At 51.8% G+C, this 15,244-nt stretch overlaps 2 protein-coding genes across 2 annotated transcripts; one reads left to right on the forward strand and one right to left on the reverse strand.

Moving 5' to 3' along the window:
• The first annotated feature begins 832 nt into the window (after nucleotides 1–832).
• On the forward strand, nucleotides 833–10,145 carry acap1 (ArfGAP with coiled-coil, ankyrin repeat and PH domains 1). Its single transcript, XM_068755603.1, is given in 24 exon segments — nucleotides 833–1,188; nucleotides 2,489–2,546; nucleotides 3,266–3,385; nucleotides 3,503–3,556; nucleotides 3,636–3,694; nucleotides 3,812–3,995; nucleotides 4,064–4,108; nucleotides 4,202–4,297; nucleotides 5,157–5,231; nucleotides 5,304–5,416; nucleotides 5,502–5,553; nucleotides 5,645–5,745; nucleotides 5,863–5,974; nucleotides 6,208–6,234; nucleotides 6,236–6,405; nucleotides 6,494–6,563; nucleotides 6,666–6,760; nucleotides 6,982–7,175; nucleotides 7,265–7,309; nucleotides 7,401–7,576; nucleotides 7,662–7,771; nucleotides 7,916–8,026; nucleotides 8,118–8,179; nucleotides 9,046–10,145. Coding segments are annotated over 24 exon segments (2,280 nt in total). The 5' UTR covers nucleotides 833–1,135; the 3' UTR covers nucleotides 9,144–10,145.
• A 431-nt stretch (nucleotides 10,146–10,576) lies between these two features.
• On the reverse strand, nucleotides 10,577–12,453 carry slc16a13 (solute carrier family 16 member 13). The gene is made up of 5 exons (XM_068756071.1): nucleotides 12,210–12,453; nucleotides 11,884–12,027; nucleotides 11,554–11,810; nucleotides 10,928–11,462; nucleotides 10,577–10,800 (listed from the first exon to the last, which is right to left on the reverse strand). The coding sequence occupies exons 1-5, from the start codon at nucleotides 12,451–12,453 to the stop codon at nucleotides 10,577–10,579; spliced, it is 1,404 nt and encodes a 467-aa protein (XP_068612172.1).
• Nucleotides 12,454–15,244: the final 2,791 nt, after the last annotated feature.

Consider the following 15,244-nt stretch of genomic DNA (forward strand, 5'->3'; position numbering starts at 1 on the left):
AATGGGAAGGCGACCCCATTTACAATGAGGTGTAAAAGTTTGAAAAAAGCTTTTTATCATCACGTCGTGATTTATTTATCGATATTATCGCAACCTTCTTGTCACCGTTTGCTTTGTTGTGAAAACCTTTAACCCTTGACTGCTGCTCAAACGACAAGGACGCGAGGCGTTTAAGAGACGGTCTTTATTACACAAAAAGTACACGCTAATTAACATTAATTTTAATACATAATATGTTTAATCCTTATATGAAAGGTTAAAAATGGTAGAGTTTATTTTTTGGTCCTCTAGGGCTTCCGTTCACTTTTATAAAAAAAAAAAACACAACGAAGAAGAAAAACGTTTGTTGTTGTTTTAAGCTAGTTTGCGTTGCTAATTAGCATTACAGTGGAACAATAAGCAATAAAGACGGTTAAGCCTTAAAATATATAAATTAAAACGTGCACTAAAGACCATTTATACAACTTTTGTCACAGAAATGTTCACAAGCACCGCGCTGGTTTCGTAATCAGTGGACCGGGCAAGGCTGTCAGACTCGAACACACACCCCGCCTCCGAGGCGTTTCACTGCGGGTTGTCCCGCATGCAAGCACCGCATCAAAGATTCACGGTCATAAAAACCCAGACGTGGTCCAACATTAGTTAACTTTCTGCTCTTATTTTTGCGCAGCTTTTTAATTAATTTATTTTTATTTTTCTATATAAAACCGCACTTTTAAGAAACCCGGAAAACGCGTGATGTCAGACGAGGGCTGGGCTTAGCGTGCGGGTGTCAGAGAGCGAGTCCTTCAGCCGGGGACAAGTAACATCTGCTCCGTTTGGCAACATCGATCTTTAATCGATCCATTCCCGGAGAGGCTTCGCTGTTTAATTGTTTTATTTGCCGGATAAACACGGTAATGACGCGCCTTACTCCTCCCTGCGTTCATTCATAGACAAGTCGGTGTTGTTGTTTTTTTTGTTTGTCGTGCGCGTCAGACGGAAGATTCAAGACAATATCTCGATGTTTTAAAAAAAAAAAAAAAAGAATTAAAAAAAAACGTCCGGCGAGGAGAATGAGTCGAGTCACCGCGTCGGATCGGTAAAACTCGTGGCCAGAGAGGATCCGGAGAATTAAAGCGAACTGTCCGGAGGGATGACGGTCAAGCTGGACTTCGAGGAGTGCTTGAAAGACTCTCCGCGCTTCAGGTGAGACTTTCACCTGTTCCGCCGTCGCCACGATAAACCAGTTCCTCTGGGTCGAGCAAACTATTTGATTGAATTCCGGGAGCGTGACGCCCGCACGGAGGACTGAACTGATCCGAGGTCTGCTGTTGCTGCGGTTTGGTCTCGTAGAACCGTTGGAAGCTGACGGTAGATCAGGAAATTCAAGTTTCCAAAACCCATCGCCTGCAAGGAGCAGCTTATTACGTCTTATTACGATGTTATAGCTCTCTGGCATGTCTTTCAGCAGGAATCTCACCATCCGGGGTGGTTTAAAGGGCCCCTCCCCGGTTGCCCCCCCCCCCTCTGAGTCACGGATCCTGGCGTCACCTCTTCCAGCTGATTTAGCATATTTCATTCCAGGTCCCTCAGCCTCTATATGTCCCCCATAATTAAGTTTAAGCGGTTTGCATGCACACCAGTGGAAAGTGTGAGTCGTTCCTGTGGCCGTGCAGCCTGGTTGCCAGGGGGACGGCGTGCGTGCACGTGAGGGAGGGAGGCCCGTGCGTGGAAACAGTCAATCAAATCGATCATGGCGTTGATGTTCAAGGAGGACGCACAAAAAAAAAAACCCTGCAGCGGCAGCTCAGGACGGAGACTCGGATGCGTTGCTAGGTAACAGATGAGGTGGCGGGGCAACAGGAAGTGAGGCTCTGAGGTGAGCTGAGACAGGAAGTGGTTTTTTTTTGGGTGGTTCAACCTAATCTACCTCTTTGCTGCGTCTCCTACTGACTCACGGAGAGGATGTCGCCTCTTCAAACGAAGGAGGCGTCTTCACCCTTCCTTTCCTTCAAGCATTTCTGTCTGACTTTAAATGTATATTTAAAGAAAGACAATGACATCAGACTCACAGAAACACAGACAGTTAGTCTGTCCAGATCCTCCTCTCGGCTGTCTGTCTCCGTGGAAGGTCCCAGAGGTTCTTATAGTCGTCTTCTAGGCTTCCTGGGACAGGCGATCCAAGGCCAGATCTCAAACCACTGCCTCCAGGTCCGTACCCAACCGCCGGTTGGGTTTGGTAACCATGGGGATGTGAAATATTTGCAGTCACACGACTCCTCTGCTGATTTTAATAATGGCTCCCCCCCCCCCTCCGTTTGTTGTATTTCAGTATGATTTTGTAAATTTAGAAAGCGTTTGTTTCAGGAAAATAGCAGTAAGATGCTGGCACTGAAGGAAATATTTCAAAATTGCACACATTGATGTGACGACACAGGCTGGAATGTAAAAATAAACGTTAAACGGCGAGGTCTCGGCCATGACTTTGCGTGTTTGCGTCTTTCAGAGCCGACATCGAAGTGGTCCAGAGCGATGTGAGCGATCTGGAGACACGCTTGGAGAAGGTGAGCACAATCCACCTGCACGCATTTACTACGTGTACACAGATGTCCCGTTGAACACGAACGCCGTCTGCGAAGCGGCGATGCGGGCGGTGCCTAAGGTGCGTTTCACCCGACTGAACTGGAAGTAGCTGCGGGCGTTTGCTTCCTCGTATTGTCCTGCATTAGAGAGAAGTTCTGTCAGGAATCGGATCACTTCTGTCCCCCCCATTCACACGTTTGAGTCTCAGGTGTCCCTCTTGATTATCGTTTTAAGGTCAACAGGTGGCTTTTACCTGCAAGTTGACTTTAGCATAGCTTACTGTTAGCGCCTAAAACTCAGCTTCTACCTTCCCTGTCCTTTCGCATGATCACCAGATGTGTTTATTTCAATATCAGAAACCTGCTTTTTTTCTGTTCTGTCATGCTAGCATGTTAGCATGCTACATGGTATCATGCTGTGATTTGCAAACAGACTTCTGGAGAAAACGTTCAGACCACTGTGCAAGAAATCATCAGATATTTTATTCTAATAAAAAAAAGTAAAATATAATTTAGTGTGAAATTCAGGCTGTTTGTTTGCTGCTGCTAGCTAGCTAAGCAAAGGTGGGTACTTTGTAGCTAATAGGCTAATTTGAGTAAATACCGGGGTTGTGTTTCAAGCTCCTTCTGCCTCAGGACTCTGAAATCGTCCGTTTATTGTGTATTAAATTTGAATTCTTTTCCACGTTTTCGTCCTCCAGCTTGTCAAACAATGCCAGGCCATGTTGGAGGCCGGCAGGGCCTACCGTCAGACCAGCAAGAGCTTTGTCTCCGGCCTCCGGGAGCTGGGACAGCAATGCTCCGGGGATTTCATGATGGAGGTGAAAACAGGAAGAAAGCATTTTACACGGCCCGCTACACCTTGGACGGTTGCATTTCCTGACACGACATGTGATTAAATGAGATGTGATGCAGGATCTAATCTGTCTGTCCTGCAGGAGAGTATGGACAAGTTCTCCAAAAGCCTATCCATCATCTTGGAGGCGCAGGAGGTGAGTCCGAGTTACTTTGCGCCGCGTCTGACATTTAACAGCCGCCGAGATATCAATCTGCCTCTGCTTCCCCTTGTAGGAAATGATCGAGACCACACAGACGTCAGTCAAGACCAAGCTGCAGAACTTCGTCAAAGAGTGAGTGAGGGCGCCCGCGTGACTCGCGCCGCTTTTTTGATTTATGGGTTTAAACTCTCCTGGAAAGAGGGCGATCTCACCAGACTGTCCCCGTCCCGTCCCCGTCCCGACTTCCAGGGATGTGCGTCGCTTCAAGGACGTGCGAAAGGAGTTCGAGCGCAGCAGCGAAGGCCTGGAGGGGGCGCTGGCGAGGAACGCTCAGGCCCCCAGAGGGAGGCAGCACGAAATAGAAGAGGCGAGCAACGCTTTGCTGCACGCGCGCAAGTCCTTCCGGTCCGTGGCCCTGGATTACGTCCTGGAGGTAAAGGGGGGAGGGGGGGGGGGTTATTTAATTTAATGCATGTAAATCTCAAAGTCCTCTCGTTCCAGATTAATGTCATTGAGGCCAAGAAGAAGACGGACATTCTGATGGCAGTGAGTTCAGCTGTTTGTATGTCCCCCATGTCCCCCATGTCCCCCGTCAAAGTGGAGCGTTCTTGTAACTCGCTTGTCCGGCTTTGATGTCAGACGCTGTCCCTGATGGAGGCCCAGGCCCAGTTCTTCCGTCAAGGCCACCAGTCCCTGTCAGAACTGGACCAGTATCGACAGAAGCTGAACGAGGAGGTGATTTCCTGTTTGCGTTTGTATTTTATTCTCTATTCCCGGCTGCGCAGGAAGAGCAGACTCGTCTAATCGGGAGGATTGTTTGGTAAGAGATTACGAAAGGGGACGGTCGGAGTTTAGTGGATGTTGTAACGCGATGCGTGTTCTTATCGTGGGGCAACAGCAGGATGTCGTTCTCCCGACACGTTTTTTTTCTACCTAAAGTTTAAAAACCTGAAGTTTAAAAAAAATGTTGCAAAGTTTAGCCTTTTTGGTTTATCTTCCTAAGGGGGGGCGCGGTCAGGGTGTCGCAAGACAACATCACATTTTCATTGCGACAGGAAATAGTCTTTCACGCAACGCGAGTGCGTGCGTGCGTGGCTTTGTGCACGAGCACGATTTGCATTTTCACTGCAAAGAGATTTTAAAACGGGGAGTTAATTCTTCAGCTCTTCCTGTTTCAACAGGAAATGATCAGAGGGAGAATAAACAGACGAGAGCGAGACATTAAACTCTGAGACCGAGGCGGCCGTCGCCGGGGCCCCTGCGTCGGGGACAGGATGCAGGCAGAGCTTCAGATATTTCTGATTCCTGTTTCCTGGAGAGCAAAGTTTATGCGCCGACATTTCCCGAGAGGAAGAGGAAAGAGGGGGGAAAGTTTTCCTCCAGTAGAATCAGCGATAAATAAAGATTCCCAAATAGAAGACAGAGAATATTCATGTATCCTGGGTATTATTAACAATATCCGACTGTAATCCCTTTTTTTTTGTCTTAATATTTCTTCAGGGTTACTTCAACAGTTGAGACTTTTATCGATGAAAAATAATCCATCACTAAAAAGACTTACCCGAGTCCGGTGTGTCTGTGTCCTCTCTGACAGCACACTCAGTTTGTCCTGAACTCGGCCCGGGAGAAGAGGGACATGGAACAAAGACACGCCGCCATCAAGAAGAAGGTGACGGCGTCCCCGCAACCCGCCTTTAGATCCCCGCGGGAACGTTCCCCTGACGCCTTTGGATCTCCGCAGGACGTGAGCTACGACGACTCCATCATGGATTTCAACGCGGGCGCGCCCAACGGGATCGTCATGGAGGGACACCTCTACAAGAGGGCCAGCAACGCCTTCAAGACCTGGAGCAGGTGCGAGTGCCGCCCGCGAGCAGAGCCGCGCCGATGCTTTTCCTCTCGCTCAAAGGAGCCTGTCTGTCCTCTCTCTCCGCTCCAGGCGTTGGTTTTCCATTCAGAAGAATCAGCTGGTGTATCAGAAGAAGCTCAAGGTACGGAAGTTGCGTTTGCGTCAAAGCCGGCCGAGAAACGGCGCCGTTCCTCTGGAGAGTCCGAGCAACGCGACCCGCCCTCTGTCCGCAGGACCGGCCCACGGTCGTGGTGGAGGACCTGCGTCTCTGCACGGTGAAGCCGAGCGTTGAAAACGAGAGGCGGTTCTGTTTCGAGGTGGTCTCCCCGTCAAAGTGAGTGTGTGTGTGCGTGCGTCCTGCAGAAAAGTGTGTGTTTGTGAGAATCTTTCCATTTGAGTTGATCTGTGTATGTGTGTGTGTGTGTGTGTGTGTGTGCGCGCGTGTGTGTAGGTCCTGTTTATTGCAGGCGGACTCGGAGAGACAACAGCAGGCGTGGATGAAAGCCGTCCAAAACAGCATCGCCTCGGCCTTTCAGGAGCGACGAGAGGACCCGCACAGCCCTGTGAGAACACACACACACACACACGCACACACACGCACACACACACACACACGCACACGCACGGATTTATGCGCATCCAAATGGCAGAGACTTCTTCATCCATTTTGTTCAGTGTGAGATTTATCAAAGGAATTTGTGTGTCTTTGTGTTCGTCCTCATTTTGTGTGTGTGTGTGTGTGTGTGTGTGTGTGTGTGTGTGTGTGTGTGTGTGTGTGTGTGTGTGTGTGTCACAGAGACGGCGCTGCAGCTCAGTGTCGGCAATTTGGAGGAGGAGGAGGAGACGATCAGGAGAGCGAGGGCTGCAAGGCGCTGGAGGAGGTCCAGGCGATCCGCGGGAACGAGCTGTGCTGCGACTGTGGAGAACCCGGACCGGACTGGGCCTCCATCAACCTGGGAATCACGCTTTGTATCGTCTGCTCGGGAATACACAGGTACGCGCACGCACGCACACACGCGCACGCGCGCACGCACACACACACACACACGGCTTGAATCCTTTAACGGTTTCTTCTCCTCCAGGAGCCTCGGAGTCCATTTCTCCAAAGTGCGCTCCCTCACTCTGGACTCCTGGGAGCCGGAGCTCATCAAGGTGATTTACTTGCCGATTACTGTAATAGATTACTTCAAATAGTTCCTCCAAATAGAGACAGTCGGAGCCGTTTCTCCCCCCCCCCCCTCCCCCTTCCTCCAGCTGATGTGCGAATTGGGAAACGCGGTGATCAACAGGATCTACGAGGCCCGGATCGACGACATGACCATCAAGAAGCCCCACCCCTCCAGCCCCAGGTGCAAACGCCCACCGCTAACACCCCCCCCCCCCCCCGGAAACATTAAAGGGTCGTTCCGCTCGTTCTTTTTGACCTTTTCTTGACTCACAGCTGCAGAAATGCGACGCGTCACGGCTCCTTTGGGTTCATACCTTTTTAGATGTTTAAAGGAGAGGTTGCCGGGGCAACGCGGCGTTTCCGCTGACGGCTTGTTTCTCCACCATCTTTCCTGTCCGCCAGAGGAGACAAAGAGTCGTGGATCCGCTCGAAATACGTCGAAAAGAAGTTCATCCAGAAGCTGCCCGAGACGGCCAGGAACGCCCCCCTGAGGTGGGCCAGCGGCAGGCGGGACCGAGCGGCCACGCAGGACCGGACGGGCCCGCGGCCGCCGCTCAAACCCAAGCCCAACCGAACCACCCTGCCCCGGCTCACGGGTAAGCGCCGGGGGAGACCGGGCCAGCGGCGTGACTCTAATGGTGGACTTCCTGTTCGCCGCTGATCCCGATCCGCCTCTGTGTCCCAGGTCTGAGACCCAGTGACCTCGTCCAGAAGAACAGTCCAGGTAAAGGTGACCCCCCACCCCACCCCACACACACACACACACAGGAAAAAGGCTTTTACCTTTGAAGACACGGGAGTTAACCCTCTGCTCCTCGCAGACGCCCGCGAGGAAGAGGAGGATCTTGGCGTCCTTCATCCCGGCGCCCTGCTGTACCGCTCCGCAGCCCTGCAGAAGTTCCCCCTCATGGCCGACGCCCTGGCCCACGGCGCCGACGTCAACTGGGTCAACGCGTCCGCCGAGTCCAGCACGGCGCTGATACAAGCCGTCTCGGTGGTGAGGAGGCTTTTCAGTAGGGCCCTTCGTCTCCGTGCTCCCCAAGGACGAACCCCGATTTAAATGTCCCCCACCTCTTCACCAGAACGCCCTCGCCGCCTGCGAGTTCCTCCTGCAGAACGGCGCCAACGTCAACCTGGCGGACAGCGACGGGAGGGGGCCGCTGCACCACGCCACCGTTCTGGGTCACACCGGGTAGGACGCCCGTTCTGCTGACGACTCGCCCCGGGGTCCAATCGAGTCCCGTCGTTCGGTTTTACTGCCCACAATTGTTTCGGGTTCAGTTTTTCCATTGAGACAAATCAAAGATGTCCAAAGCGTCTCTCTTCTCCGTCCCAGGTTGGTCTGTCTCTTCCTGAAGCGAGGAGCGGACTACAACGCCAGAGACAAGCACCAGAAAGACCCCATAACCATCGCCGTGGACAACGCCAACGCTGACATTGTGACTTTGTGAGTAAAAAAGGGGGGGGGGGGCGGCAGAAAAAGCTCCTGTGTAACCATGGCAACCAACAACAGCAACTTAATACCTTCTCCTTCTCAGGCTGCGGATCGCCAAGATGAACAAGGAGATGCGGGAGATGGACGAAGCATTTGGCCCATCAGGTCACTCGGGGGGGCAGGGATCCGGGAGCTTATTGGGTGGGACTGGAGGTGGGCTGGCCCACACCAGGAAGAGCCTGCAGGCTATTAAGAACCACATGAGTGGCCGGGCTCAAGGGGGGGGGAATGATTAGCGTGAGAGAGAGAGAGAGAGAGATCAAGCCCCGACGCCAATTAGCTTCTTTTTTGTTTGTTTTAGGATTTTAAGCTAAAAGAAAAAACGAGAAGACGTCAAGAATAAGAACTCGGATGTTCTCATCTGTGGAGAAATGATCGTCACCTCTGAGATTAAAAAAATAGACTTCAGCGAGACACCAGGACAGAACGCCGGGGCGTGACCTCAAAGGCGGAGTGCAAAGGTCGCGAATGAAAGGAGAAAATATCTGAAGCTAATTCTAATCCCGTTGGTTCTGAAGGACGGGTAAATCCCTCTATTCTGTGAATAGTGACACCGATGCCCGTTTGGGCTCCTTTTCCTAAATCCCAGTCCGTCCGGTTTGAAATCGGGAGGGCGACGCTTTTTGTTGTGCCGGGAAACGACCGCCGGTCCAGCTGCTGCTGCTGTTGTTGTTTTTGTTAACGCGCCGTGTCTCTGTGTGCACTCATGCGCCTTTCGTCCTTTCCGTCACGCCGAGATGTCCGACCCGGTTCTCGACTGCTTGCTCGGTGTGCGCCACCTGCCGCAAAAAAAAAACCGAGAGGTAAAGTGCACGTGCATGCCCCCCCCCCCCCTCAGGTGTGTCCTTTGTGTGTTCCGCCCGCATGCTCCCTCTGGCTTTCGGGCTGCAAGTCTAAATGGCTCCGGATCGGCCGGAGCCGAGCCGAGTATCAGGTGTGTGCTCACGGATTACATCTCTGCACTTTTCCAGGTGACGAAACCTACCGCGACATCTTCAGAGACTTTTCACACATGGCGTCCAACAACCCAGAGAAACTCAAACGCCGCAGCGCAGAGCCCAGAACTTAAACCAGCCGTCGCCGCCTCTTCAGGTTTTTTGCAGCACACGTGAAAAAAGAGACGCGTCGGAATGCGGCCAGGCACATTTCCACTGGCTACCCCCCCCCCCCCCCCCACACGCCTCGTGGTTTGGTCACAGCTCGGCTGGCGTTGACTTCAGAGACAAAGGGCTATTTTTACGCTCCTCTGCATTTCTACCGAGTTGAGATGTGAACATTTGTCAGAAATAGAAGTCTCAAAATAATAAATTGCCTTCCTGTAACGAATTCTTTTCTTTATTTTGTTCACTGTTCTTGTCTTTGTTCAACAGCGTCAGGTACTCAAATAAAACGCAGCACAAACCAGTCAGGTGTGTGTTCATCTTTTTTTGTTTGTTTTAATGATTCTATGCAGTACTGTGTCCGGACCAGCAGATGGCGCCATCCCTTTAAACAACTACCATCATCTGACCTACGTATCGTGACATACTGGCTGCGTTTACATGGACAACATTTATTTAATCCGATTGGAGTTGGGAGTAAAATTATGATCGGATGCAATGTGTTCACGGACCCTAAAGATATTCTGGATCAGAATAAATTATTTTAACCTGCGCAATTTTTACCAAAGATACCGGAAATAGTAGAAGAAGCCGTAGCAACTTCCGTTGTAAACAAAACACGGCTCCGCGCTTTTCTGCTTGAAACGTCAGCGTTATTTCGCGCGTTTTCCCCGTTTGCGCTTTTACTTTCCTCCTTTATTATCTACGGCAACACGTTTGTCTCAAATATGGACCAGTTCTGTCTTTCGCTCGCTCTGCTTCAACTAGCTTCCGGGAATAACAGAAGCGCGTGGGGGTGACGTCACAGACATGCGCAGTAAAGACGGCTTGTACCGAAGTGTTTTCATTCGCACTGATCGGATCATGAATCGGTATAAACCACCCCTCTCGATCGAATCGAGCTTGATTGGGTCAGATTAATCCGATTTGGGTGTGTACATGAAGCATTTTTATTCCAATCAGGCTTTTAATCCGATTAAATGCGTCCATGTAAAGGCACCATACAGAATTATATTGAATCAAAGTATCACATTTCATGTCGTCACATTTAATCCTAACTTCAGAAAAACACGGCGACTCCGTCAACCAGCTTCCGGGCTGATCACGTGACCTTTTCACATGCACTTCCTGTCAAGTGAGAAAAAAAAGGCACTGGCGGTGAAGCAACAGTCCAGAACAGATCGGTGTGAACGCAGCGCAGCGCAGAGGGGCGCGGAAAACTCAATGATCCCCTCGCCGAGGATGCAAAGTCCTTCACTCGGGCTGTTAGTGCCGTGAGGTGAAGTCGTAAATCACAATAAACGTCTTTCGTTGCTTCGGGTTTGAATATCTGAGGCACATCATGAACTCACGGGGGGGGGGGGGGGGCAGCAGGTCGACGGCGGCGTCTTCCCTCGCGTCATTAGGCCAGCGAGTGAACGTTTGGCGAACTGTCCATCTGCTCCAACTCCAGCTGCGAGGCCTCGTCTCTGCCGCAACTCGAACGTCTTCGAGGCGGCGGCGGCGGCGGATCCGTGCAGGAAAAGTAGCGAGGCAGGGTCATCAACGGCAAAGCGGCGAGGACGAGGAAGCTGCCGGACACCACGAAGGAAACGAGGTAGTCTCCCGTGACGTCCTTCAGGAACCCTTGGAGGACGGAGCGAAGAGTAAAATGTTTAGAGCCAGAGAAGTTAGCACGCCACGCTAACCTCGCCAAGCGCGGACTCGTCTGTTCTTAAAGGTTCTGTGCTTTTTTTTTTTTTTTTGTGCGTACCTGACAGAGGTCCTCCCAGCAGCCCCGTCACGCTCTCGATGGCCTGCAGCAGCCCCAGGGCGCCCATCGTCCGCTCCACGCCCACTATTTGGGGCACCAGCCCTAAAACCACGGAGTTCAGCGCCCCGGCGAAGAAGCCGTAGAAGAGGCTGACCGCCACTAACGCAGGGTAGGACCCGGACAAGGAGCTAACGGGTAGCAACATGATGGCCACGCCCACCAACGCCATCCAGGCGGTCACGATGTGGACCAGCCGAAAGACGCCCAGGTCCGAGAACCAGCCGGACAGGATGCGGCCCACGGTGTCCGACGCGCCGGCGGCCGACATGACGAAGGCGGCCTGGTACTCCGTGAAGCCGGCGTGGCGGCTGTGCGGCACCAGGTGGAAGTACGGCACGAAGTAGCCGATGTTCAGCAGGCAGAGGCTGAGGACGAAGGACATGTAGGGACGGTGGAGGAGCAGCGGCAGCTCCATGTAGGAGGAGACCCGGCGGAGGAAGGAGGCGGGGCCTGGCGGTCCGCTCGCCGTGTCCGCCTGGAGGGAGGGACGGGATGGAGAAACTGAACCGGGGCGTTTAGCGTCCGAGCTTCGCCGCCTTCAGCGGACGGCGGCTCTCGCCTCTCACCTTCGCCGGCGCCTCGGAGCGCTTCTTCGGTCGGATGAGAGCGCCGCAGGGGACGATGTTGAAGCTGAGCCCCCCCAGGATGAGAAGGGCCCCCCGCCAGGCGTACTCCTGCACCAGCAGCTGGAAGAGCGGGTTGAACGCGAAGGAGGAGATCCCGATGCTGGAGAAGCCCAGCCCCAAGGCGAGGGAGCGCCGCCGCGTGAAGTTAGCTATGACCGTAGCGACCATGGGGGTGAAGACCATGCTCCAGCCGAATCCTGGGGGGGGGGGGAAGAGGTCGCTATGGTAACACAATGAACCGCTTTTGAATTCTGCCGCGAGACTCGTTACCCGTGACGACGCCGATGGTGAGGTAGAGGTGAGCGAGGCAGGCGGCCTGCGAGGCGAGGATGAAGCCGAGTCCGGCGAGGCAGCCGCCCGCCATCATCACCCGCCGGGTGTCGTAGGCGTTGCACAACGCCGCGCTCAACGGGCCTGCCGGGCGAGAAGGGGCGGGCCCGGAAAGCTTTGAGCGCTTCCTGGAATCCTTTGTTTGTAATGAACGACTGCTGCTAAACGGTTAGTGAGTGTCAGCGAGCGCCGATTAAAAGGCGCCGGCAGGCGGAGAAGCTGCGGAACCCGTCGGGGGAACCCGGCGGGGGAACCCGGGGACTCACTGAAGAACTGCTGCGCCGCCAGGCTGGTGGACGAGATCCAGGAGATGGCCTGAGCGCTCTCGCCGAAGTGCTGCTCGAACGCCACGAAGAACACGCCCACGCTGCGCAGCAGGCCGAACACCAGGCTGACGCTGACGAACATGGCGCCGACCAGAACCCAGCCCCAGCCCCCGTCCGGGCCCCCCCCGTCCGGGCCCCCGTCCTCCTCCTCGGGGCGCCGCGCTCGCCGCTTGAGTCCGGTCATCTCTAAAACAGGTTCAACTGCAGGAAATAAATGGAGATGAAAGCGGCCGATTAGGAGAGCTCCAGATTGGTTACCGTGGTAACCGATTCAATCCGTATTCCTGGATTGTACCGTGCGAATGACATTTGTGTGTTCAGTCACAGAACAAATGATAGAATTTAAACGCCCCTTTGTAAACTTTAAGTGGCTTTTATTGCCGTTTCTATTTAAATGAGCAGAGTCAACAAAATAAAAGCACCTGTAGGCGCGTTAAACAAAATAAAAGCGCCTGCAGGCGCGTTAAACAAAATAAAAGCACCTGCAGGCGCGTTAAACAAAATAAAAGCACCTGTAGGCGCGTTAAACAAAATAAAAGCACCTGCAGGCGCGTTAAACAAAATAAAAGCACCTGCAGGCGCGTTAAACAAAATAAAAGCACCTGTAGGCGCGTTAAACAAAATAAAAGCACCTGCAGGCGCGTTAAACAAAATAAAAGCACCTGTAGGCGCGTTAAACAAAATAAAAGCACCTGCAGGCGCGTTAAACAAAATAAAAGCACCTGTAGGCGCGTTAAACAAAATAAAAGCACCTGCAGGCGCGTTAAACAAAATAAAAGCACCTGTAGGCGCGTTAAACAAAATAAAAGCACCTGTAGGCGCGTTAAACAAAATAAAAGCACCTGCAGGCGCGTGAAACGCGTCCACGTCATTCAGCGGTTGTTCCACAGAGGTGAGGAAATAGGGAGACGTGATCGCGCACGCCCCCCGCCCCACGCCGGGAGTGACGTGACACTCGCGATGCGCATGCGCAGTGGTCGCCGCTGCCAGCTGCGCTAAACACCGGTTCCTCATAATCGTGAGGATTTTGAGGAGGTTTGGAATTATTGCGGAACTTCTGCTTTCCGCGTCGTCCTTTTACCGGCACGCTGGAAGTCAAAACAACGTTGAACGTGAAAAAAATGACACCCGACCGGTCGTTCCTGTCCAACCGGAGCCTCCGACAATAAAACTTCGCTCTCACCTACCCGAGGCAGCATGTCAGGGGTTCGAAGCCCTCGGTGAGATTCGCATCCACGTCCTGCCGGTTTTCCCCGGTGCAGCGCAGGATGCGGGCTCTTCACGCACCGGTGAAGCGCAGACAAAAACAAGTCTTGTACCTTGATCTACAATTTAGCTCATACGCATGCGCAGATTGGACTATATAAATAAATATTCCTTTAACGATATAAACACATGTTGTATTTCTCATCAACAAATAACAAAATACAGAATACTTTATTAATCCCGGAGGGAAATTCAGGCACAAGATTTCATTTGATCCTGAGTCTGAATTTAATATTGTTTGATTTAATTTGAATATGATTTACATTTATATTTAACATTAAAAATCTTCTTTCTCCCATTAAAACAACAACATTGCAGAGTTTGAATGTGAATCAGGTAAAATAGATTCGTTCTGAATCCTCGTGCATTTCCACACGTCCACCGCCAGAGGGAGACAAACACGCATGGTCCCAGGTTTACTCGATTTATGCAATTTATGACTTATTAATTCATCATCATATAGGATCAAGGATTCACCTTGGAGTCTGTGCACTTTCAGCAGGATGACGAAACTGCTTCCGGTTTTCCCATCTTCCTGAAAAACCTTTCACATGTTTTAATCACTTCCTGGTGGTGTTCCTTTTTTTCTTTTCCTGACACACTCTTTGTGAACAGTGTTGCAGCAGAAGGGGGGGGGGGGGGGATCCCGCCGGGCAGAAATAAGTTGCATGTCATGTTTAATTTTTTCAGCTGAGGAGGGGGCGACGGTTGGAAACTCCCCGTTGAGCTTCCAACATTTGGGGACAATGAGCACAACTGATCAGGGATCAGGAAAGCGGGTGAGGAGGCAGAGGGTGGGAGAGTTCATCGGGAGTCTGCAGCCCCCCCCCACACACACACACACACACTCAGGAAGCACACACGCGCGTGTTGCCCATGGTTAGTGTGAATCTGGAGGAAACAGGTGCCCTCATTGTTTCCACAAAAAAAACAAAATCTGGAAAAATGTGATTCATAGCAAAAGAGTGAATTAACGAAAGAAAGGAAGTCCAGGTGGAAGGAGGGACGCGATCGGCAGCGCGTCAGACGATATCAAACGAGACAGCCCGCACCAGAGCTCCAATTGGTATCAAAATTATTTAATTTAAAATTGTACAAAAAAAAAAAAAGCATCTTTGTCCAGCAAATTAATTCATACAGATACAGGCGTCGGTTTGATGAATCCAATTACAGTCAGAATTACATTTGTCGTGTCCAAGACAAGAAAACAAGAAGTCCGTCGCCTGCTCGGAATCTTAAAGCAGATCTCACTGCAGGTTGTTGTTGTTGTTTAAAACATGGAGGCCCCAGGCCTAAAGACACGTCTTCATTAAATACGCATATTAGCAACTTGACACTATCGAAGTGTCCAAGTCGACAAAGTGTTTAACATTTCATTTATCCCAAAAACTCTTACGTTCACCATCGGTCCTTCAGAAAACGTCCGTTTATCACGTCAGAATACAAACAACAAACATCCCACATTTCTGTCCCCGCCTTCTTCCTTTCTCTCTCCCTTCCTCTCTCTCTCTCTCTCTCTCTCTCTCCCTCCACGGACCTTCAATAACACTTTCTTTTTCTCTTTCTCAAGCAAACCGCTCTGGGTTACTAATCACCGATATTATCCTAACTGGCATCCCGGTCGTGATGAATGCGGCCCCCCCCTCAGCAGGCCTGCAGGATGGACCGGAGGGGGGAGGGGGGGGTTCCCCCAGCACCTTGTAGCGGAC

Source organism: Brachionichthys hirsutus, chromosome 23 (genome assembly GCF_040956055.1).
Source record: "Brachionichthys hirsutus isolate HB-005 chromosome 23, CSIRO-AGI_Bhir_v1, whole genome shotgun sequence".
In the NCBI taxonomy this organism is placed as follows: Eukaryota; Metazoa; Chordata; class Actinopteri; order Lophiiformes; family Brachionichthyidae; genus Brachionichthys; species Brachionichthys hirsutus.